General features: G+C 41.6%; 1 protein-coding gene across 1 annotated transcript in view; it reads left to right on the top strand.

The window, feature by feature from the left end:
• Nucleotides 1-17,687, top strand: part of LOC149463128 (uncharacterized) — a 32,323-nt gene extending 14,636 nt beyond the window's left edge. The window contains exons 5-11 of the mRNA XM_089675840.1: nt 581-742; nt 3,904-3,956; nt 5,901-6,076; nt 7,028-7,422; nt 8,847-8,943; nt 13,638-13,821; nt 15,640-17,687. Coding sequence (XP_089531966.1) covers nt 581-742; nt 3,904-3,956; nt 5,901-6,076; nt 7,028-7,422; nt 8,847-8,943; nt 13,638-13,821; nt 15,640-15,776 — 1,204 coding nt within the window. The 3' untranslated portion in view covers nt 15,777-17,687. The remainder of the gene's footprint in view (nt 1-580; nt 743-3,903; nt 3,957-5,900; nt 6,077-7,027; nt 7,423-8,846; nt 8,944-13,637; nt 13,822-15,639) is intronic.
• The last annotated feature ends 9,095 nt before the right edge of the window (nt 17,688-26,782 follow it).

Genomic DNA, 26,782 nt, shown 5'->3' with positions numbered 1-26,782 from the left:
GGCACATATGCAAACTGTTGTATTCCTACACCGTTCACCTGATTTGGATGTAAATACCCTCAAATTAAAGCTGACAGTCTGCAGTTAAAGCACATCTTGTTCGTTTCATTTCAAATCCATTGTGGTGGTGTATAGAGCAAAAAATTTTAGAATTGTGTCAATGTCCCAATATTTATGGACCTGACTGTATAGCCCCTTTCCCCTTCTCTGCATTACAAGCCTGTGTAAGGACACATGTGATGAGGGTTGTGGCTGTTATTCAGCTCTGTTAGCACAAGGAACTGCACTGTGAGAGCAGGAAGCATTTTCACTGAATAAAAGGGTATTTCAACGCAAACTTAAGTCACAAATCCTAACATGCAGGGCTTTAGGATTATAATGAGAAATGGGTGGAAACAGCGGAAATTCCAGCCTAGCACCAACTTAGTTTAAAAATGTTCAGGTTTAATAAAAATGTGAGGGGAGTTTTAACCATTCTGGTATGTTCATTACCTCTAATAAATGTTAATGCATGTATACTATACTATCTATATTATGTTTGAAAACATGATTCTGGTCATCAAGACTTATTTTCTTTCAGTGTACTAGACTTTAAGATTAGTGGTCCCCCTGGAATGTCCAAAGGAGAGATTTGCGAAACTTTACCTTTGAATACAACTCATATGGTACTGGAATGGACACCACGGGAGAAGGATGTTGGGAATCCCTTTCCTATATGTTTTGTTGGAGAAACACACTCTGGGTTTGTATTCAATTAAGCCCTCTAATTTAATTTGGTCCTTTATAGTATCTGCCTTATTCTCAGATGTGTTTGACAGAGGTTTAAATAAAAGCTAATTTCCATAAGATATGCACAAGATGGTTGCACTAGTGATGCAATCACTTTTATTACTGCTTGTTATAATGGCTTGGTGTATTGGACACATCAGATTGGGTGCCACTGAAGTGTTTTCCCTGCATGCTGTCTCTCATCTGATCTTCAGTTCTTCTTTTTGCTGTGGCCAATACTGAACAGTTATTTCACTTGTGTTAGATGTATACAGTATATTGATCCATGAAGGGAGCTGAAGTGGAACTTGGTACCCTACATTTGTTTCAAAAGCCGACAAAACTCATGTTGAATGATTGTTTTGCATTGGTTAACCAGACTGTTATTGGTCATCATCAAACCCATATTTTTTTATCTCTACTGATAAGAACCCTGGCATGGACAGGAAATAAGGAAAAGGGAGAATGCCAATAGATTGAGCGAAAAAGATAATCCACCTACACTCAGTGTAATGTTAGAGGTCTATATACAAAGAGTGGAGGATATGTACACATTCACCATATTCTGTGTTTGCCATTATTGTGGTAATTTGGTAGACGTAATTTTCAAAACCATAAACCATGAATAGATAGACACTTGCTCAATATGACTCTTAACAATAAACATATAAATCAAAAAACATAAAAATCCAATATATGTGTACCAATAAAGTGCTTTTTCCAACACCACATTAGATAGTGAGAGTCCTACGAAGGGGGTGTTGCATAAATCCAGAATGGTGAATGGATGAGAGTCCTAAAAAAAGGATGTCACAATGATCCAGATAGGTCTTCTCCACCACTTGTAAGAAATATACAAATTTCCCACTCAACAGAAGACCCCCAATATGGATGGTCACATATTGCTTGGATGATCAAATAATACATGATTTTCCAGGTTTTGGAATTCACCCTTACGATTTTTCTCACTGACAATGGTCACCAGTACAAATAGAGGAGTGAATCTACCCAATGGGGACACAGACAGCAAAAAATGTTTAACAGTCTAAAAACCTTCCCTACTCCTACCAAACAAAAAGCAAAGTTTTGCCTAGAGGTACGCTATAACTGTCCATTTTAAAGTAGTTGGATGAAGGTATATGGACTCCAATAGCTCAATAGTCACACTCACTCTCCGTGTTTAAGAGAAGAAGGAAAACAGCAGGAGAGCAATTACTGAAGGTTTTACCCCATTTGTATGTGTGAATCGGGCTGGACAGATCTATCCATCCACACCGAGCCTCATTGTCCCCTACAAAGAAACTCCAACACTGCTGCAGGTCTCAGAAATCCCCACCTTTTGTTGGGGCTATTGCTCTGTCCTGGAAACCCATTGAAAGCAACTGGGGCACCATTGGAGACATTCTTCATTTAGTGAAAGTGGAGCATCCATTTATTTCTTCTCTATATCCAATGATGATAAATGGTTTTCCAGCTGTAAGCTCTCATATGGTGGGTCTCCAGGCTATTCTATCAATAGTGGCTCTCAGAAGAACTAAAAATAAAGAGCAAATATCCATAATATATATTCTAAATGTAGTGTTTATTGAAGACCACTGTTCTAGATAAAATAGACAAAAAACACACTCACATTGTGTTGTGCCTAAACCCCGACACCAGTCTGTACAGCCAATGTAGAGATATCTCTCTAAGGATCGCTGGTGTGCGTTGTGAGCCTCGTGTTGACGGGCCGGACATGACGTCATGCAGGACCCAGAAGTGACGGATCATGCTTCTATATACGTTTCACCTGGTTACATCTTCCGGAAGTGGCAGATTGTATAGGTTAATTGGAGCATGGTCACTAACACAAGCTTTTTAATAGGCACCACGATAATATTGTTTTGATTTAGACATAATTTTGCATATTTATTAAGTGGTAAAAAAGCGAGTTGTCAACCTCAGCAATAGAGTGGGTTCCAGAAGTGCCAATCTGCAGTCTGGGAAACTTGCTGCCAAAAAAATGGTGTAGTAATATGCATAGCCATTTTCTGACATAACTTCTCCCAATAAAGTATATGTAAATCCTCACTTTATAAATCAACCCATACAGTTTAAAATAGAAATGAAAGGTAAAATTATGTGTATAGATATACAAAACATTCTAAATACCCTTATCTCTATTTTCATAAGTGATCACATACCCTTTGTGCTCAGCTGCAAAAAGAGCACAAGTTTGATCATCGGAGGGGAGAAGGCTGAGTTCCCAGCACAGATGGAGAACTGACCATGCTGTGCTCTCATGCCTAGTGTGGTCAGTTTTTAATAGGAAAGTAGAGGGACTGGCAGGAGTAAATAGTACATAGTACAGCAGGAACATATCCGGAATATGATTTGTTGGGTTTACGTATTTTATCATTGCTACATCTCACCCAGCACAATCCTAGATGTTCAAATATATTGCTTCTATTGAGTCTTTGCAGCTGTGCTGTACTTGCTACATATCCCCCACACTTCCCACCTGCATTGACAAAGTGAACTGGTAGGCAGGCAGGCAAGCAGAGTAGGCAAAAGTTTAAAGCAGACCTCCATGTAACAATGTTTTTGTCCCATGTGGCAGTGGACTGTTCCTTTCATCCTCACTCCCGGAGCCCGTCTATCGGCGTGATGACATCAGGATAAGTACAGTCACAGGACCGCTAGCGTGCTGGGGGGCAGAAGCGGCAGGGACCGGTCTTGTGCTCGGAGGAGCAGCGGATTAGGTAAGTATATCTTTCCTCTTGTCACCCCAGGACAAAAACAAGCAGTTAGCCCAAACAGTGTGGGCACAGCCCCACTGCATGGACAAAATTTGTTTTTGCCCAGAATTCTGCTTTAACTGTTTGATACATTAAATTAATTAGGATGTAATATTAACTGTTGTTTATTTTGGTTAATGTGGTATCCAAATGGTGATATGTGTTAGGCTTATTGGTTCTTTAATTACTAATCAAGATAGCTTATATTATTGGTGATATTTTTTTAAAACCTAATGGGTCAGTCCACGCAAAACTGAGTTTTTGGATCTGTGCAAAAAATATTTTGAACAATAAAGTTTTGCTTACCACATGTTTTTTTTCTCTGCTGTTATAACTACACATCTTATTTTTTTATTAGGTACCATTCAGAAATGAGATGCATCATTGTAGTTGTTGGACCCAGCAGTTTAGGTATGAATTTTTTTACGGCAATCAATAATATAGATTATTTATTTGATACACCTATTTATTGGGAGTATATAGGTGATCATTTGGTTATGCACAGTGGAGGGGATTTACTAAAACTGGTGTACCCAAAATCTAGTGCAGCTGTGCATTATAGCCAGTCAGCTTCTAACTGCAGCTTGTTCAGTGAAGCTTTACCAATAAAACCTGGAAGCTGATTGGTTTCTATACAGAGCTGCACAAGATTTTGCGTTTCATCCCGCTCACCGGGGCTTGATCACAGAGGAGTGCAGGACAACAGGCGCTCTGAGCTTATATCTGCATCATCGGCTGTGAATCAGACAGGTATGTGATGAGATAATGTGATAAAGAAGAGTGTCGTGAGAGTGAAAAATAGGAGTGAGAAAAAGATTTTAAAAATTTATAAAAGACTGCTAAAGGAAATTAAAAATAAAGGAAGAGATAGAAAAAGAAAAAAAAAGAGGAAAATAAATTACTAAAAATGGAAATAAAGAGATGGTGATGAAAATGGCAAGAAAATAAAAAAAGAAATGTAATCAAAACACAAAAACTGAAGAAAATTCAAAAAGGAGAGAAAAATTTAGAAAAATAACAAAATGAAAATAAAAAAATGAAAAATAAAACATGAAGAACAAAAAATGATGAAGAAAGGAAATGAGGGAAAAAAGGTGAGATGAATGTGGAGGAAAAGAAAAAATAGAGAATAGAAAAATAAATGAATAAAAATAAGAAACAGGAAAAAAAGAAGCAAAAAATGTATCAAAAGGAATTCTTATAAAAGTGAGTGAAAAAGAAACAAAGATAAAAACTAGGAAATGATAATAAACGAAGGTAAACGATAACTACCAGAAAGAAAGAAAATTGAAGAAAATAATAAAAAATCTTTATTCAAGAATCCATATTTAACAACAGAAAGGAAGAAAAAAATGTGAAGCGGGTATGTGAAGAAATAGAAAATATATATACATATGTGAAAGTGTGTGAAGTGAAAATTAAAAATACAAAATGGAAATGAGTGTGAATTTGTGCTTCTTTGAAAACTGAAACACTAATGGAGAGATTTACTAAAACTGGTGCACTCAGAATCTGGTGCAGCTGTGCCCACCCCTCCTTAAAGGCAAAGGGGTGCACTGGACACCCAGAATATAGCACAATGGCAGCTTTTGTATGTACTGTTGATATACTGGTGAGGGGTCACTAGACACCTTAGTTGCCATTGTGCTATATGCTTGGTGTCCAGTGCGCCCCTGTGCTTTTAAGGAGGGATTAGCTTCCTCCAGGTTAACCTGCTTTTAGTTTATCCATTATTATACATGTGCTTCTACTATGGAGGTGCTCAAAATTTATAGCGTTAGGACTGCAGAAAATACTGGGGTGCTGTGAAGAGACTCTGCAGCTTACGCATATATTTGTAAATGTGTGCAAACTAAACTCCTGTTTTAAACACAAATTGTTAGACAGGACAATCCGGTTGGTTGCAGGCTGATTTGTAAGTTGAGCTGGGAATTTTTCTTTCTTTTTGGAATGTGACACAATAGGTTCACAGCAAACCTCATCATGATGCTGGCAAAAAAATATGGCCCCATATTCCACCTCATAATCAGGAACATAATACACATGCTGTCTACTTTTTTTTTTTTTTTTTTTTAACTTTCTGACCCATAGACACAACAGAAAGTTAAGGACAAACTCTGGAGACAAGAAAAAAAATATGAATTTTCCCTCTCATTCAATCCCACATGTCACGAGGACAAATAGAAAGTGTAATTCTCCCTAGCAAGGACACAGACAAAAACCCTCACCACACTATCCCAAAAAAAAAAAAAAAAGTTTGGTGTAAGATAGTTATCCCGACCTACTACCCAGCCATTTACTACTACAGATACTGAATAATGTATAGCCATTTTACTTTTTTTTTTTCTTTATAAGGAATGACAACTTTGATATGTTACGAGAACACTATGACTCTGATCATTGAAAAGACACGGGACACTGAGCTGTATGAGGGACACCTGCACATGATTGATCCCAATTGTCTCGTTACCACCAACTACACCCATTTAATTGCAAGTGTCGAATATAACTCTTGTGGCACGGAAATTGAGGTAATATGCTGCTTTCAAACTGTTGCGGGAACACATTCTGATGATTTTCCTGGCTTTTAGAAACTACAGGTCCCTCTTTTCTAGATAATAATTACAACTACTCGGTTTATTTGAACCATGCAGTAGATTCACATAGACTTCTAGGGGGCTGAGAAACAGAAGCTCAAGCTGTAAATATCTTAGAGGGTGGATTTGCCCCGGTCTTGTCCTTTCAAAAACCTGCAACCACATAAACAATTAGCTGATCAACTAGATAAAATACCATAACTCTTTAAATGACGGTACAACTCTTTTTAGTTGGAAGGGCAAGACCACAGCTTTATTGATTCACATTGTGTACTTACTCCAATGATAACAGCAAACATGCTGATAACTTGTTCACAACAAAATTACCTGTGCCAGCCATAGGTGAACTGTGAGCACCCAACAAAACATGGTTTCAAGGCCTGTCCTAACCGTAGGTCCACAACAGACATCCAACTAACATAGTTCCAATGAGTGAATTAATCAGGTACCATTTTAGCTGGCAAGGTAAACCACCGCCAATAAAGCTGTGACGAGCAATATAAGACGGGTGGGATCATCTTCATAAGAGCGCACTATTGCCTGTAGCTTCGGATGAGTGTGACCGCACCCGGCATCCATATTGGTCTACCCTACTTTTGATTCACCCAATTTTTAGGAGCTAGCCTTTCAACTTTTACTTTCCTGAATAAATAATGAAATGTGCCATAAACTCTGTCTTTTGGTCATGCTCCTAAACAATCAAAAGGCCTTTTCACTATGGCTCAAAGCCTCATGCATTGTAAAGAGAGATCTAATTTTCTGCAAAAGGAAAAAAAACTTCTTCCTGATCCTCTAATGCAATTGGATCAACAATTTAGTGTTATTTCTTATAAATATTATTAGCCAGTTCTATTCTTGTTATCGTTTTTTTTTTTCTGTCTCCAGGAAACTGAGGAAGATATTATATTTTCCAACCGGATTACCTCGTTTGATAGCATGGAGTCAGTCATTACAAGGAAGAACCACATGGTTATCCCCATGAATTGCTCCTTCCCTAAAGAGAGCCGGATTTCCACATCCTTTCGCGCACACAGAGCAGATTATGAATTTATCGAGGCTGGGTTTGGTCATTTTAACTACACGTTCCATTTCTACACAAATGACCAGTTTGTGGAAGAACTCAACCAGTATCCTTTAGAGGTTTCTCTGAGGGATTTGCTCTACCTGGGGATTGAGGCATCTTCAGCTATACCCAACGTTGAGTTGTTTGTGGAGTCTTGTAGAGCCACCCCGCATGATAATCCCAACGATCCTGTGTTTTATGATATTATACGGAATGGGTATGATTATAAATTAGTTCATTTCTCTTGTAACAACGTTTAAAACTGAACTTTAGAATGCTTTTTAAATATAAATTTAAATGTAATTAGTTAACTACTTGAATTTGACTTGATGTTAGGGTACTATGTACAGCAGAATTTCAAAATGGGAGTGTGGGAGGGGGTTGGAAACAGTACTTTGAGCCAGTTAAGTGTGCTGCATTCAAATGTGCTGACAAGGAACCTGCTGACAAGAGAAGAGAGCGGAGTGCTGACCTCACCAGTGTGCTGCTACTCCTTCACTGTCCACTGACAGGCTTGGGGTAGGGAACTGGCCATACCCTTTTATCTAACTGTAGCAGAGAAAAGTCATTTCACCTGACTGGCTGTGCTGTCCAGGAGGGTTGTGTAAATCTCAGCTAGATTGCTCAAAATACAAATTCTTTGGCAGGTGAAACAACTACTACATGTGTATTTCAATGGTATATTTAGCTCTTTGCCTGGAATACATCTTTAAATGTGACAAATAGTGGAGTGACACACTAAGGCCTTGATTTGCTTGAAGTATGCCAGTACATTGCTTATAGTATGCAAAGTAATTGGTAAATTTTATAGGAGGCACTAAATTGCAGGTACTCTGTTTCTACAGTGCTGCACTTACCTTCCTCTGGGAAGGGATACGACTTATTTAGTTGATACATACATTTCAGCTTGCAGTATTGAGCTCTGTAAACAATAGGCTCTTTTCTCTATAAAGCACACAAGGATAGACAGGTTTTAACTTTCTAAACTACACTAAAATGATTAAAGGATAAGTGAACCTTTTAACAAAAAATAATAATAAATACACATTTTTTGGAGGTAAAAAAATTTGCATTTTTTTTAATTTTTTGTTGCAGGAGCCTGTAAAGCATTGCACCAGCGATCAGTAGATCACTGGTGCCATGCAGGTCTCCTGCAGACCTGTCAGTATATCTACGTGACCGTACTGGATGTACGGGCAAGCAGATATACTGACAGGAAGACTCAATGAACTACCATGGCACTCCACAACGCTGTGGAAGTTCATTGAGAACTACAAGCTGACAGCCACTAAGGCTGCTGGGACTTGTAGTGTTCTCATTCACAGAATACTGTGAATGAGTGATGCAACCGGGTAGGCGGAGCCCCGCACAGCCACATTTTTTTTAAAATTGTGACAGCTAGCGGGAGGAGAAGATCCTGCTAGCTGTCACAACAGGGATCGGGGGTGTTTGGGCTGGTCCGTTTGTTACATGTTACAACCTGAATATGGGTGTAAAATGTAACATGTTCCGAAAGGTGAACTTATCCTTTAATGATAAAAGTTGATTGGGTTGGTACATCATTGATCATCATTTTTACTCTTTTGACTGCCTTGGTAAATACTCCTAAAGGCTACAATTGCCCTTTATGTTTTTATCTAGGTGTCTAACAGATGATACTGTGGTCCCTTACTCTAGACTTCCAACGCAGTTACGGATTTCAATGGAGGCCTTTGCATTTATTGGGTACCATGAAGAAGTAAGTAAAATAAATGCAGTGATACAACCAGATATTTTAGTGCAGGCTTTTCATTGCCAAGAGCATGCTTCATTCTATGTTGACAACAGTCTAATCGCTGCTAGTATATTTCAGCACAGATTTGTTTAGAATCACAACATTTTTTATAGATAGTATCAGGCCTGGATGGGGACAAAAAATAGGCCTAGGCATTTTAGACTGAGCAGCCATGAACCTGGAGACCTTTCCCTTGGTGCCCGGTGGTGGAACGTCAGGGCCTGGTCACAAGTGTGGTCTTTGCGACCCTGGTAGTTCCAACACTGATATCAGGAGTTTTATATTTGTATTTTAATTTTTACCATTTATTCTATTTTATTTACAGTTTTCTTTTTTATTGTTTTTTTAGCACCCTCTAGTTTCTTCTAGAAGAGTGTAGTGAGTTATAGGTAAAATCGTTTATGACTCATGGTAATTGTGTGAGTCTGTGATTGAGGTCTGATGCAACAGGTTGTGGCTTTATTGCCTCCACCTGACTCTGGTAGAATGGTGGACTGGGCCATAAATATAGGAGAGTCAGGCTGACAGAGGAGTCGGTTGGAAGATGGAGTGCTGAGGAGACTGTCGGTGCCTGGGAAGGGTCCCCTGGGTCTGGGGGAAGGGAGGGCCAGCCTCCAGGCTGGACTTGGGCTGGCTTGGGAGGATACATTCAGCAGTAAGGTGTGAATGGGTTTGACACCTGGAGCAGCAGGGAGCAAAGAGGACAGAGTGAGTAGAGCAGCACTCTCTGGGTTCTGAAAGGGGAAAGACTGCGACACATAGCAAGCTTTCTAAAGACAGCACTGGACTCAATCCTTTATCCTTGTCCCAAGAGATCTTCCGAGAAGCCAGGGGGGCTGATAGTGTTTGCAGGCTGTGGAGCTGGGAGCAGCTTTACGGGGGAGAGAAGACATCTCTGCATGTAGCTACAAGAAGTTACACTGATTTTGTTTTGAGGGGCTGCTAGTTCCTCACTTATAAAGGGCAGCAGCTACTGATGTGCAACTAAGACAGCTTTCAGGAAAAGAACAGTCCAGGATCTGCCTTTTTTACATAAGAAGGAAGTGTCCCCCTTCCATTCAAGCCAACTGGGCATCCAATAATCCCTATTTCCCTATCCAAGTTGATTACCCCTATTAAAACAACAAAACCAAGCCCATGGACTGGCCATTGTCTTTGGATGCAAGTCTGTGTGAGGAATACCTGTTGCCTGGCTGTGCGGGTAGAGGCTTAGGGGTACTCACTATGCAGCGGCCCTCACGAGGGTAGCGCTACACAATTTTTTTAAGATCCCCGTTGGGAGGATTTGGTGTGATTTCAGAAGAGAGCACAGGGGGACCAGGAGAGAGCACAGGGGGACCAGGAGAGAGCACAGGGGCCTGTGGGCACTTTGCTTGTTTGAAGGAGCTCTCAGAAGTACTTTTTAACATGGGGAACCCTTTACACTTCTTCCCAGGATGCAGTGCTCAGGCTTGAGTGGGCAACCAGAAGCCCAAACACTTTCACATGGGGTAGGGAAGAAGGGAATTAGCACTGTCTAAATTGCAACACTGAGAAACATGGAGCTTATGCTGGATTAGATTCACGTTTTCTACAGAGGAACTGGAGAAAGGGGAGGTGAGCATCAGCATGTGTGGGTGCATCATAAAGAGAACCAGTCACTGTGCTCTGAATGAGCAAAGTAATAGATTCATTTTAAAGCATTTTTTGCATAGGTGATGTTCCATAGACACCTCCCCCTCCTCTCCTCTTCCCTATAACATAGAGGGGCAGGGTTCTGTAGCTAAAGAGCATGAGTGCTGTGGATCAGGGCACTGTGCAGCAACATGTTGGACCACTGGGGACCCAGGTTCATGCATTTTGTGCAAAAGAGCATGCTGCCAACCCTTGCTACAGCACAAAGTAAGTAAAAAAAAATTATTTCTGTATATGCAGCATGTAGTGTTACAGTAATAAAACATAAGCATGAAAGAAATGAAAGCAGTGTAAACACCTAATTAAGTGTTCTTGCATGGCAAGACCACTTACTGTTATCTCACATATATATTCCTATTATTATAGCCAAATTTACCACCCTAACTCCTCCCACAGTTTTTACACTACATAGACAGTAATATACCGAAACGTGCGGATTGTTCCCGATTGGTGTGCTATTACTTTGTGGAACGTTTCGCCGAATGGTTCACGAAATATTGGCGTTTTTGTGGTGAAATTGGTCCCATAGGAATGAATGGCGGAATGTTCAAAACTAGAGTGGGAGCTGACAAAAGCTAGAGTGTGAGCTGAAAAATCAGGACATGATTTCTGAATTGCCACCACTCCCTTATTTTCAAGCCCACCTACACAAATCTTATATCAAAACGTTCAGCTATCCCTGATGCCACTAAAAATGTCCACGGCTGATAGTTTTCACAATATGACCATTTGTTTGCAACTCACGCTGCCCATTGACCTTTTCACAGTTACTCCAGCCACTCCAACCACACAAAAGTTACTCCAGCCACTCCAACCACACAAAAGTTACTTCAGCCACTCCAACCACACAACAGTTACTCCAGCCACTCCAACCACACAACAGTTACTCAAGCCACTGCACCCAGTTACTCCTCCCACTCCAGTTGTAGACTACTGGTGGAGGCAAGAACACTTTACACAATTTCCCCAGAAATTGTAGCTTTTCTAGTGTAACGTAATATTCGTATGCAGAAGAGCTCAGACTAGCAGAAAAAGGAGAGAATCAACTGGGATGCAGTTCTCATATGCTAACAAAGACCAAACAGAGGAGAGTGATAAGAAAATGAGCTTAACTGTCTGTTGCTTCTCCTTTCACTGTCCAGTCACAGCCTGAGGAGGAACAAGACCTGTAGGTGTTACATACAGTACCTTGAAAAAGTATTCATACCCCTTGAAATTTTCCACTTTTTGTCATGTTACAACCACAAAAACATAAAGGTATTTATTGGGATTTTATGTGATAGACACAAAGTGGCACATAATTGTGAAGTGAAGGGAAAATGATAAATGGTTTTCAAAATTTTTAAAAATAAATATCTGAAAAGTGTGGCGTGCATTTGTATTCAGCCCCCTGATACCCTAAATAAAATCTAGTAAAACCAATTGCCTTCAGAAGTCACCTAATTAGTAAATAGAGTCCACCTGTGTGTAATTTAATCTCAGTATAAATACAGCTGTTTTGTGAAGCCCTTTAGAGGTTTGTTAGAGAACATTAGTGAACAAACAGCATCACGAAGGCCAGGGAACACACCAGACAGGTCAGGGATAAAGTTGTGAATATGTTTAAAGCAGGGTTAGATTATGAAAAAAAAAATCCCTAGCTTTGAACATCTCACGGAGCACTGTTCAATCCATACTCCGAAAATGGAAAGAATATGGCACAACTGCAGAGCTACCAAGACATGGCCGTCCACCTAAACTGACAAGCCGGGCAAGGAGAGCATTAATCAGAGAAGCAGCCAAGAGGCCCATGGTAACTCTGGAGGAGCTGCAGAGATCCACAGCTCAGGTGGGATAATCTGTTAATCTGTTCATAGGATAACTATTAGTCATGCACTCCACAAATCTGGCCTCTATGGAAGAGTGGCAAGAAGAAAGCCATTGTTGAAAGAGAGCCATAAGAAGACCCGTTTGAAGTTTGCGAGAAGCCATGTGGGGGACACAGCAAACATATGGAAGAAGGTGCTCTGGTCAAATGAGACCAAAATGGAACTGTTTGGCCTAAAAGCAAAATGCTATGTGTTGTGGAAAACTAAGATTGCACTTCACCGTGAACACACCACCCCCACCGTGAAACGTGGTGGTACCATCATGTTGTGGGATGCATTTCTTCAGCAGGGACATGGAAGCTGGTCAGAGTTGATGGGAAGATGAATGGAGCCAAATACAGGGCAATCTCTGAAGAAAACCTGCAAAAGATTTGAGACTGGGGCGGAGGTTCACCTTCCAGCAGGACAACGACCCGAAACATACAGCCAGAGCTACAATGGAATGGTTTAGATCAAAGCTTATTCATGTGTTAGAATGGCCCAGTCAAAGTCCAGACCTATATCCTATTGAGAATCTAAGGCAAGAATTGAAAATTGCTGTTCACAGATGCTTTCCATCCAATCTGACAGAGCTTGAGCTATTTTGAAAAGAAGATGTGGAAAGCTGGTAGATACATCTCCAGAAAGACTTGCAGCTGTAATTGCAGCGAAAGGTGTATCTACAAAGTATTGACTCAGGGGGGGCTGAATACAAATGCACTCCACACTTTCCAGATATTTATTTGTAAAAAAAACATTTTTCTTTTTCCTTCCACTTCACAATTATGTGCTACTTTGTGTTGCTCTTTCACTTAAAATTCCAATAAAACACGTTTATGTTTTTGGTTGTAACATGACAAAATGTGGAAAATTTTGCAAGGGGTATAAATACTTTTTCAAGGCTTTGTAACTGTATTAGAGAAATAGCAGGTTTCCTGAACTGCCAAACAGGCCTGTGCTTTGTGGCAGAGCTGTGTAAATCTCAGAATTGGATGAACAGAAAAACAACTCTGTTGTAGGTCAAACAGTTCCTTCATACATGTATCACTTGTTTATTTAGCTATTTGCTGAGCATTCACCAATGTCACTGAATCAGTTATTAGTAGTGGTTGCATTTTGTAAATATTTATTTTGCAGGTTTACATCGGCTGCACAGTCATGCTGTGTAAGGTGGGAGGAAATACACGCTGTAGTCAAGGCTGCATCAACCGTTCAATGGGAGAGAAGCACAGACGTAAGAGATCCGTAGGCTCTGAATCCCAGCAGCATTCTATTTCCCAGGGTCCTCTGCGTCTGAAAAGACCATCTGAACATAACTCAGGTAAGGTCGGGATAACAGCAAGGAGATTTCCAGCTACAACAGGCAGAATGGAGGTTATTTCCTAAAACTGAACAGTGCAAAATCTGGTGTAACTCTACATAGAAACCAATCAGCTTCCAGGTTTTATTGCCAAAGCCTAATTGAGTGATAGGCCACAAAAAATGAGAGAGCGGGGTCAGCGCATGCTGAAGCGCTCAGTACGCTGACGTTGCCAACTGTCTGCAGAGTCAATAGCTAAAGACCTCCAAACTTTGTGTGGCCATCAGATTAGCACAATAGCAGTGCATAGAGAGCTTCATGGAATGGGTTTCCATGGCCGAGCAGCTGCATCCAAGCCTTACATCAGCAAGTGCAATGCAAAGCGTCGGTTACAGTGGTGTAAAGCACGCTGCCACAGGACTCTAGTGGAGTGATGAATCACGCTTCTCTGTCTGTCAATCCGATGGACATGTCTGAGTTTGGAGGTTGACAGGAGAATGGTATTTGCCTGACTGTGATGTTCCAAGTGTAAAGTTTGGTGGAGGGGGGCTTATGGTGTGGGGTTGTTTGTCAGGGGTTGGGCTTGTCCCCCTAGTTCCAGTGAAGGGAACTCTTAAGGCGTCAGCATACCAAGACATTTTGGACAATTTAATGTTCCCAACATTGTGGGAACAGTTTGGGGATGGCACCCTTCCTGTTCCAACATGACTGCGCACCAGTGCACAAAGACATGGAGACATAAAGACCATAAATACATGGGTGAGTGAGTTTGGGGTGGAGGAACTTGACTGGCCTTCACAGAGTCCTGACCTCAACCCGAGAGAACACCTTTGAGATGAATTAAAGCGGAGACTACGAGCCAGGCCTTCTCGTCCGACATCAGTGCCTGACCTCACAAATGCGTTTCTGGAAGAATGGTCAAACATTCACATAGACACCCTCCTAAACCTTGTGGAAACCTTCCCAGAAGAGTTTAAGCTGTTATTTCTGCAAAGGGCGGGGCCAACTCAATATTGAACCTTACGGACTAAGATTGGGATGCCATTGAAGTTCATGTGCATGTAAAGGCAGGCGTCCCAATACAATTTCAGTCGTATTCATTTCATCCAGATGACATGATGCGATAGTTTGGGCCTTTTGTTAATGTTTGAAGCATCCAAAATAAAGTAACGACATAACAAATGATCCATATTTATTTGGATCCTTTTGTTTTATTCGGATGAGATCAGTGTGGTAGTCGTTGACTGATAATGAGCCGATTCTTTTTGAATTAACATTTTTCATTATTATAAAAAAAATGCACTACATATGAAATGGAAACATATTGCAGTAAATGCAGTACGGTATAAAAGTGAAATAGGATGATTCCTACTTATTGTGTTTGGGTTGGATGGAGGTGGATCCATCAAAATCTCCGAATCATAACATAACAAATGAATCCAAAATAGATTTTTATTCCATTTGTTACTTTGGATGCACACGAATCTAGTCCCCATCAGCTCGTTCCATTTCTCTTTATGGGTTGGACTAGCAGGGATGACTCAGAGTCCATAATAATCTCCCAAAATATTGAATTTACACAGTAATTTGAAGATACCCAATCTTCCAAAATAATTTCTGAAAATACGAATCGATTCGGAACAATGAACATATGAAACAAATCCGAATATATGAAACTAATTCTGAAATTGAATCATTCTAACATAATGAATGTGATAAAACAAAACGATTTACTTAACGAATGAATCCAAAACTAAAGTAAACAAATTTTTCCATCGTGCATATCTCTAATATGCACCCACAATCATTGGTGTCGTTAATATCTGTTCTGTCTTTCAGACGATGAAAACCCTCCAGCATTGAATGTGAATACACTGGTGATCGGTGTGTCTGGAGTGGTGATTGTGGCCCTGGTTGCATTCATTGTTTATATGATGGTGCCGAAATCAACAAAATCCAGCTATGAGAAGCTATAACCACAGAAGCTCAAACCTAATTGTGTACAGCACATGGGTGCCTGTAACCACAATAGATCCATAATGGAGTTGGAGTCTTCTTTGTATTGCACTGTGCTTTGAAATCTGTAAAATCTTCAGTCCTTTGGACACTTTATGGATAAGAAAATGTAAAATTACTTCGTTCTTGCTGAGGTCTTTAATTTACCAAATATAAGAGGCCTATTGTCACAAACCTGTCATGAGTGAAAAGTAGAATGTCGCTGCTGACCTGACCTATAGGTTTAAAACTGTTTTAAACCCAAAACAAATATAATATTTTGAAATTTGCCAATCCTTAACCCCTTCCCGCTGCAGCCTCCTGGCCCTTTAACTGGATTGAAATGGTGGGAGGTGGGGGCAGGCATTCCAATCATGTGACTGCTATGATTGGCTGTCACAACGGTCAGGTGATTGGAAAGCTCCTGATCGCAAGTATGCATTGCATCGAAAGCTTTCAGTTACATGTTGCTTGCTGTGCTATGAGCACGTAGTGGGTGCACTCTCAGCACAGTAAATTGAAGATACCCAATCTTCCAAAATAATTTCTGAAAATACGAATCGATTCGGAACAATGAATATAAGAAACAAATCCGAATATACGAAACTAATTCTGAAATTGTTTACAAATGGACGCATATATACAGCCGCTTGGCATTAAAGCCCACATGTCCAGAGGCCTCATATATGCACCACGTTGGCGGGAACAGGTTGAATATGATGAATGCATTCATTTTTCTTTAGACTTTTATTCCTTCATTTTTACCTGGTGATCTGGCCAGTAACATTTTTCCTGTCCTAGGATGTCTGCACTCCACCAGAGGACTAAGAGGGATACTTTTGGACAGCAGCATTGTCAATTTGGGGAGGGGGTAGTGTTAGATGTTCTAGCAAATTTAGAAGCACTTGATTCAAAAATTAAATCCAAGCTCCAGCTAATGCTATCTAAGCAATTACAGCAATGTTTTTTTTTTCCTTTTGGGATAAAGGTTTTACATAAATGAATAAAAGCTGATCAATGTAAGCACCCCTGTCAGTGAAACATGATTTGTCTCAACCACCTAACTACCACCTTTTCTACATACCTTGGTCTGTAAAGAAAGTTGGAAAACAATACTTACTGGCGGAATCACCAGGTGAACCTCATTTAAGAGTTGCTAACCTAAAATATAAAGTATGAACAGGGACCAGGCGCTGTGTAGTTTTGTGATAAAAGTAATACACCTTATATAGAGGCGTGCCTTTAATAATTCATATGGTAAAAAATAGATAACCAGCCTGTGGCTTTAAGAAGCCAGGTTCCAAGATGGACGGCCTGTCCGCTCAGAGGGAAGCAGTGGAGAGTAGAATGCCTGTCAGTGCAGTGACCATGTGTATCTGACGTCCCAGCGTCCCGGATGACGTCACCACGATGTGGAGAGACGGCGGTAGGAACTTTTGCTGGAGCCGCAGCTTTAGAAGGAAGAGGCCGGTTGCCGGGACAACATGTTTATCAAGAATCTCAAGTATCAAGCCCAATCACAGTTGACATATACTATTCACTTATTTCCTTTGTGACACATCTATTTCCTTTGGGACACATCTGTGCGCTTTTATCCAGACCTTTCTAAGCTAAAATATAATACATTTTTCTTTGTGGGTTCAATACTGCTTTATATATTTTCCGAGCCACCAACATGGAACAAGTAGACAGATTTGGAAGTTCAAAGAAAGAGTCTCAAGTCTTTTCCACAATGTTCCAGGTCCTTCAACGGCAGCCCCGTGTTTCCTTTAGGCCAGCTTTCCTTTACGCAAAAAAATCCCAAAACATAATTTTAGATTTAGAAAACTGCATTGATTGTGCTGTACAATTAAAATTACACTAGTCTCAAATAAAATTTCTTATGCAATTTATATGGTTTCCATCGTTTGTATGTATTTTACAATTAGCTGTAGATGAACTGGAAATATGCTTAAAGTGCCCCTGTCACCTTAAGGTTTCTTGTATCCAAAGCATACATGCTAACCGCTTGCACGCTTTATGAGGGGTCGAATTTTGTAGAGCCTGTCATGTTCAGGGTCACCCCGAGGAAGAGAGTGTGTTATCATTGAAATGCATGAAGCGCATTTGTCAGGGCAGGAGCTGTGGAACGGACAGGCAGGCCTAATGGCAGGGTCACGCACCGACTGACGACAACCACCACCTACAGACCGGAGTCCCTCAGGGCGCGGAGTCTAAGCCCCAGACTGCCCTTCACCAGGGCTGCTGATGGTGGGGATGGACTTGACGCAGCCAGGGACCAGGTCGCGGCCCCCAAGTCACCCCAGCTGTGGTAATGGCCGCCGCCAATGGCGTATAGCTGGTAGGAACCAGATAAGACAATAGCGTAGTTGGGCAGGCCGGGTCGATAACAGCGGGACAGACAGTACAGAACGGTAGACAAGAATATACAGGCCACAAGCCGGGTTCAGCAACGGGAGGTCAGATAAAGGGATAACGCTGAGAATAGTCTAGTCAAAGCCGAGTCAGTTTCCAGGAGAACCACAAGAGTAGAAACAGCTTGCTGCAACACGAACATACAAGACACGAATGCAAAGAGCAAGTGCAGACAACAGGCTTAAATGTGATCAACCACACCCCTCTAGGGGATGGACTGCAGAGGCCTGAAAGCATAAAAGGCTCCCACCATGCTCTGCAGAAACCCAAGATGGATGCCAGCACATGGAGCAGCATAACCTCTGGGAAAAGGTAGGACCTTGACAGCATTATCGTCTCATATCTATGGCTGGCCATGACAGCAGAGAACATGGGCATATGATGAATCCGGTCTGTGGACCAATACGACCGCAACTCATTCTTCTTTGTAATGCCCATGTTAAGGATTAGGCCCAAAAAAGTTTTAAATTCAGAAACCATAATGGGTTTTCGAATTTAAGACTGGCAAGGTTTGAATTTGGGTTTGCGGCGATATATTGTTGAGCATATAAATTTCTTTGGCCCACAATCAAATTGTACAAATCTTCTGTGAAAAACAGCTCCATAAAATCGAGGGGAGTAGTTAAATTTGCTGTTTCCACCTGAATTCTGGGTTGGGCAGTGAATGGAGAAAGTACGGGTGCTGCAGAATCTGTGGGCTGCCAATCAGGATTTGCAAGCACGTCTGTAAGGACACTAGGGGCTCTACGGGCCTGTGTGCGAATTCTTGATGGCTGTGGGACACTACTTGTGCTCGCCACTGCACCAGCTTGTACTGCACTTATGGGACTCACCACGTCACCAAGTGATACTGCAGTGCTGGTATGTGAAAGACCAGGATATACTAGGCTGCTGGTGCTCGCCAGTTCACCAAAAGCTAGTGCTGCACTAGTACTGGCACCCTGCTGCATATGAGACAAGTCATGCAATCCTAGCAGTTCAGCTTCATGGGATCAGGTTCGCCTTATCTTAACAGGGACCTCTTCTCCATCGTCTGAGCTACCTGTCAGGGTGCCGCTGCTGTCTACAGGTTTGAATTCTGAGGCTGATTGTGTCAGGGAGTCTTATCCTTCTCTCTCATCTGACGTGCTCAGAATCCTGTAGGACTCTTCACTAGAGTACCTTTCGTTGAACATTTTGGACTCTAAATTTACAGGTAAATAGTGCGACTCACGGGAAAAAGAGCACCTGGCTGTCAGGGACTGCTTGAACCGCACAAAAAAGTTACCGGCAAGTGCTAAGAGAGATCAGGCCTGATTCTGTGAACACTGCGGTTTTGTGTGCAATGTATTACAGGTGACAGTGATCAGAAATTACACTGACACTACACTTCTTGTTAGGGGTGGGGGGGGGAGCGTTGGGGTTAAATGCTAGTGCTGGCAGCGAATAGGGATGATCCTGTTAACACTGCATTTTTGGGGACACTAATACTAAGGGGGCACTGGTATAGTATTGTTCGTGATCAATATATTGATCCGTACAAACACAATACTAGTAATGACAGTGATCAGCGACCTATAGCGTGAGTGCGATAGTGTGCGGGCAATCTAACGCTAGCTGAACAGGGCTGGGAGGGATGCTAACTGACCCTGACGCTATCTGACGTCGCTAGTGGCACTAATTCAGTGATCAGTGAAAAATACTGTACACTGACACTGTACTAATGGCACTGGCAGGGTGGCAGGGGGCGCTCAAAGGGTTAAATGTGGCAATCGAGGGGTTAAAATGTCTCTATCTAACATATGTGATTCCAGGGAGAGAAGAACCAGCTAGATCCTGTGCCTGTATTTACAAATACAGGCACAGCTCTGCAACTCCATTCGCTGTAGGAGATCGGGAGAGTCCCGGCCAAAATCACTGGCTGAGACCTGCTGACATACACCTCCTACCAGGGGCGGACTGACAACTCATGAGGCCCCCGGGCAATAGGGGATCATGGGGCCCCTGTGTCCTTGCCCAAACTCAAAAAAACCTATGAAAAAGTTACCAGGGGCATCTCATGGGGCCCCCTACTAACCCCGGGCCCTCGGGCAGTGCCCGAGTTTCCAAATGGTCAGTCCGCCCCTGCCTCCTACAACGAATGACAGCGGGGGGATGCGCGCTCTAAACCTTAAACCTGGAAGAGCAAGGAGCCGTATGGGTACGTCGCGTTGCCTGTAGCTACCGCTTGTCCGCAGCACATTGCAGGTTGGCAGTCTGGAAGCGGCTAAAGAAGATTGAATATGATTTCCCTTCTGATGATCTGTGTTTTGAAATGCTGCCGTTTTGCCGTTTCTTGACCAATGCAAGTATTTAAACTTTGGATGGGTTGTATGTCTGTTTTCCTCAGCCCACACTGTGGTCCTCCCACCAGTTTTTGCATCCTGTAAGGCTGCTGGAAAGATAAATATATTCACTCCTATTTTACAGGTATGGTTTTGAATACAAGTGACTTTGTGGTAACATTAGCAGAGGTGGTGCCAGGTAGGAGCTTGGGGGTTCTGAAGCACCCCTAAAATTTATATAGGCACCTTCAAAAAAATAATATGCCAGTCCCTGCATGTGTCAGTCTTTTTTTTTTTTTTTTATTTAATTTTATTGTACCCTCAAATCCTCTACTAATGCAAGGAAGCTGGGGACTCTTTTTTTTTCTGAGGAGGGATACAGCTGCCCTGGCCGCATAATTCCTAGATTGTAAGCTCGAAAGAGCAGGGCCCTCAATCCCCTCATGTTTTGCATTGTATTGGTATTGTTCTGCCACATGTTCTGTCCCCCTTTGTAATGTACAGCGCTGAGCGAACTATTGGTGCTTTATAAATACTGTATAATAATAATAATAATAATGCTATAACCTTTTGTGAGTCCCAGCAGGCTGGTTTCAGAGGCGGACTGATTCACAGCCTTTCTGCTGCCTCCTCACCTAATAGGAAAGCGCTGAACCCACCCCCTTCTCCAGCCTGCCTAATTTGAGTTCTAAGATACACAGGAGATGTCAGCAGCTGGATGTGGAGGGGGAGTGAGAAGATCACCCTATTGTTTTCACCTAATTGATGGTCACTGGTTTGGTATTAACCTCTTCACACCGGCGCCTCCCGACCCTTTAAGGGGTTGCAGACGCTGGGAGGTGGGGCAGGGTTTTAGGATCATGTGACCGCCGTGATTCGTGGTCACATGATTGGAAAAGGTCCCGATCGCAAGGGGAGATTGGGACCTTTCCGTGAGACACCAACATATGTGCTGGGAGCATGAAGGGCATACGCACTCACCACATATGTGTTTCCAAATGGTACAAATGTGTTTCCCAGGCCATTTTTCAGGTTTCAGCGCTCTAATACTTTGAATGACAATTGCGCGGTCATACAACATTGTACCCAAACTAAAATTTTATCATTTTCTTCACACAACTAGAGCTTTCTTTTGGTGGTATTTAATCACCGCCAGGGTTTTTATTTTTTGCTAAATTAACAAAAAAAGACCAAAAAGTTTGAAAAAAACCCACATTTTTCTTTGTTTCTGTTATAAAAGTTTACAAATAAATAATTGTTCTTCATAAATTTAGGCCAAGATGTATTCTGCTACATCTTTCGTGAAAATAACCCAAATTAGGATGTATTTTTTAGTTTGTAGGAAAGTTATAGAGTTCACAAACTATGGTATAGATCTGAATATTGATCAATCCTGAAGTACTGACAGCCAATCTAATTTCTTGAGGTCCAAGAATGTCAGAACAGTACAGATATCCCCCAAATGACCCCTTTTTTACAGTCCAATGTACTTCATAAGAGGAATGGCAAGTTTTTTGAAGTTGTATTTTTTTTGTCATACGTTTTCGGAAAATGAAAAAATTAAAAAAATTATTTTCACTATTTGTTTTTTTACATACTGTCACCAGTGCAGTACAGCATCATCATATAACTGGCATGGCGGTGATCAGGGACACTGACTGGTGACAGTATGAAAAAAAAAAAATATATATTTTTTTTATTATTATTTTTACTTCTTTATTACATTTTGTTTTTTTTAAGATTTTTTTTCATATTTCACTATGACCAAAGTAGTACAATGTTACCATAGTAACATTGTACTACTTTGGGGAAGTGATCAGTATTTTTTTTTTTTTTTTTTACACAATTTGCTTATAACAGAATTACTTTGCTATCAAGCATTTACCTGAATGACATCGATTCATTCAGGGTTTTTTTTTTTTTTTCTTGTGCTTAGCTGTGATTTGGCCACAGCTAATCACATGACATGTGCATGTGATCGCTGTGACCATTCACAGCTAGGCAGTAGTATACAATGGATGGCATGAATGAAGCCATCCATTGTATACAACTGTCATGTGACCTGCTGTGATTGGTTACAGCAGGTCACATGGTACGGGCAACAGGACCAATACTCAGATCTGTCCGAGGTACACGGCTGATGACAGATCGCGCCGCTGCGCGGCTCTGCAAGCACGAAAACTGTGCATGTGCGGGAGGACGCCGAATGGCGTCCACCCGGAAAGCTAGCGCCAAACAGCCATTGGCTGGGCGGCAAATGGTTAACAAAGTAGCTAAAAAAATGTAATAAAGTAGAAAATAGCTTGCTTGGTAACAAACCCTAAGGGGTTAACAGCTGCTAGATGGAGGTTGATACTGCGGCTTCCAACCATAGCCAGGTTTCACTAGGTGTTAATGAACCAAACATTGCCTTGCCAAAAAGCAGAAAATAATGAAAATGTTTTGTTAAGAAGAACAACAAAAGGTTAGGAATCAGCAACGGAATTACAATAATATTCTGCAATGTACACAACCATCCATGGGAATTGACATCATAAAGACTTTTTTTTTTTTTTTTGAGAAACTGAAGAGCACAAACAACGTATAAAAGCATGTCCTATACTCCAACGGGCAATGCTGGCTACAGTAGTCATCCACAGGAGACACCTCTACCTTCTCTGGGAATGCTGGTCTTTTGAGGTTGTTGGCATAATAGCACAATAGTAAAGCAAATAAGTCACCAATAGGTTAATGCCATGTGTGAACAGACAAAGTATTACTTTGTGCACCTGTTATGCAGAGTACTATCTGTGGAGGAGTCCAGGGTATGCGCAGCATACCCCTGCCATCCAACTGGAAACACTGGCACTGTGCTGGTGCGCATGCCTAGGAGAGACTCTGCTGACACCGCTGCCCACTTCACATGGACCCAGCAGACCCCAGACAAGGCTGTTAGCTGTGATAAAAGCCTCCCGAGGACTAACAGCTGGGCTCCCTGGATTAGGGGTCATTTAGCCAGTACACCAGGAACTGTGACCAGCCAAAACCCACATGCATGGACGGACAGCCAGCCCTTTAAACCAGCCAGGTAGAGGAGCACATCTAGGTCCTGCACATGGGAGGACAATAGAGGAATGCCAAGGCTGCAGGTGGGCTCAAATTTATGAGTTAGGTCCTGGAAGCATGGGGGGCACAGCCCTTACCCAGCTGTGCTGACATGCAGTTATCAGGAAATAAATATATATATTAACAAATGATAAAACTTAAAACAAATTCTGCAACATTAATGATTGCGTTACGTACAAATATGGAGCCTAGTTATCAACGATTTCATCTGAGATTCACTTACCGAATATGCCCCAAATATTGCTGCACAAGATTCCATTAGAAAAATGGGTGAATTTTGTGTGAAACCTTTGTTTGACCATGGTGCACATACTTGTGTTTTCCATAAATGTTTATGAGCACAATTCAAAGGTGTCATGAATTTAGTGTCAATATAATTTAGTGTGATTTGCACTTCCCTATCCAATTTTTCTTTTTTTAGTGGATGCCGATCATACTACTCCAAGGGTGAACTGAAATTTGATAATGGGAATATAAAGAAATGTATGTATATGTGTGTGTATATGTGTGTGTATATGTGTGTGTATATGTGTGTGTATATATATATATATATATATATATATATACACATACACACAGGCAATTGAAGGAAAAAGGACGCTTTTGTTGTTTGGTTTGGTTCCGGTTTAACTACAGGTAGACGTTAAACATGTCAGATTCTGTGTGGATGTATTGGCTAGGAGAGTGTGACACCTGAGGTAATAAAAATTTTTTTAAATGGCATGTGTACTGTATTTGTCTGGCCTTTTGATATATTTACATACAAATCATGTGAAATGGTTTATCTCAGATAACAAATTGTACTTTTAATGGCTTCCTCATTTGATATGAAATGCATTAAAAAAAAACACATTATTCAGGCAGAAATGTCATTATACATTATGATGTTATTTTATTGTGGGAATTTCTCTCCCAGCACAAAGATAACAAGGCATTAATCTGTCAATGTTGTGTTATACAGAATATATATATAAGTTTGGTGCTGCATTAACAAGTAGACTCAGATGAACAGAGATGGGTGGACAGGAAGTGCTGATTCTCTTTGTATCGTTCATCAATGCTGTACTGGGGTCCCATATGCAGGGTGGGTCTATGTCATTCAGAGCACGTGAAAAGTATTCAAACGGATGGGTGGTAAGATGTCCTGATTTTGACAAATATTTGTTTAAGTTTTTAAAATTTTAGATTGAGGTTTACAAAAAATAAAACTGTCATCTTTTATCAGACCAACTGTCTGTACTGGTGGGTATCTGTACAGGGCAATTTCTGAGGTGGGAAAACTCTGTACTGGTGGTCTGTAGTGAGGGGTTAGGCTGGGTGAAGGGGTCCCCATTGGGGGTGTTTCTACTGAGGAAGTCTGCACTGAGAGTTTCGGCTGGGGGGGGGGGGGAGAGTCTGCACTGGGAGTGTCTGTACTGGGTAGTTAGACTGGGAAATGGGTCTGTACTGAAGGGTGTCTGTACTGGGGGGCTGTACTGAGGGGTTAGGAAGGGGGGGGTCTGTAGAAAGTGGTGTCTGTACGCGGGGGGTCTGTACTGAGGGAATATGGCTTGAATGGGGGTTTGTACTGAGGGGGTGGGCTGGGAGGGGGGACTGTACAGTGGGAGGTCTAAATTAAGGGGTCTGTACTGTGGGGTTAGGTTGGAATCGGGGGGGGGGGGGAGTCCGGATTGGGGGCATCTGTACTGGGGGGGTGTTGTACTGAGATGTTAGACTGGGAGGGGGTTCTGTATTGGGGGGTGTCTGTACTGGGGGTTGGGTCTGTACTGGGGGTTGGGTCTGTACTGTAAGGTTAGACTGGGGGGAGGGCCTGTACTGGAGGGGTCTTTGGTGGGACTGTCTGTACTGTAGAGTTAAGCTGGGCAAGGGGATTTGTTCTGGGGAGGTCTGTGTGGAAGGGGTCTGTCCTGAAGCATTAAGCTGAGAAGGTGGTTTGTAATAAGGTGGTGGGCCGGGAGGGGGGGTAAAATCAGAACTGATGGAAGATCTGTACTAGGGAAAATCAGGGCAATTAGTTGAGTTTTTACTGTGAAGAATATGAGCTGGGGGGGATTTTTTACTGGCAGTAGGGAATATTTGTTTTGTTGTATTCTGTGCAGTGGCCTGTGCATTATGTACTCCAGAGCCCTGCACACTGTGTTATTAATTCCGGAAAGTTTAGGCCAAGTACTGTGTCAGATGTGTGCTGTGTATATAGTGAGTAGGCTCAGGTCTTGTTTAACCATGGCCCTTTAAGCCTTCCCAATATTTGGCATGGCACGTTGCAAACACCACTTTATTCCTTATAGTTTTTTTGTTTTTTTTTAAAGTGTTGGAGAGGGGTGCTGAAAAATGATCGGTCCAGTGTTCCATATGGGCTAAGCACACCACTGCCAGTGATTAAACCAGGAGCCCAAACACTGGTTTTAAAATGTGGACCCTTGATGATTTCTTTCAACCACAAACTGCATATAAAGGCACCTCTGTTCTTGTGACATTCTTTTGTTACAAGTTTCTGCTTACTACAGCATGCTTTCACTGCCCAGCAGTATTCAGACTGGAAAAGGGAGGATCAACACTAGCAGCTCATTAGGCTATGCTGTAGTCCACATCTGCTGATGGGGAGCATGCTGACAGCAGGATACAGCAGGGTGAACAGAGTGAAGCTGAATATTTATTTTGTGCTGTTTTTTAGGTTGACTTAAAATACAAAACAGCATTTACTGACTCATCTAGATTTTCCTGGGGCTGTTATTCTGGAAATTGTGGTAGCGAGTTTCAGAACACCATTATACCTTTGGAAAATAGGACCTCCAACCCCAGCCGTTGGTACCAGAATGAAGGGTATATGAAAAGACGTGTATCCATCGACAAACCTTTCCAACTTTGGTAAGATCTGTGCTGTTGAAGTATTACTTCTATTTTTTGACAAACCTGGTTTTGAAAGACGAGGCAATGTGATATTAGATTCTGTTATGCATTAACTCTTTAGTTACATTATGCTGTCAAAGGGTAAGTAGCTACTGATCCAAGGATAGATCAATTTGCAATGCATGCTGGGCTGTACCCTGCAGATCCCACCCCTAGGCTTCTGCTAGACATCTTTAAGAACATTTGATGACATCACAGCGGATTTATGCAGGTAAATCTTCGCTTTTAGTGTAAATAATCAAAAACTCTTAAAA

This window comes from Staurois parvus, unplaced genomic scaffold, assembly GCF_062004578.1.
Source record: "Staurois parvus isolate SC_StPar_1 unplaced genomic scaffold, SC_StPar_1.0 ptg000159l, whole genome shotgun sequence".
NCBI classification, from domain to species: Eukaryota; Metazoa; Chordata; class Amphibia; order Anura; family Ranidae; genus Staurois; species Staurois parvus.
The sequence above is the reverse complement of the archived record's forward strand: the minus strand, read 5'-3'. Positions and strand labels throughout refer to the sequence as shown.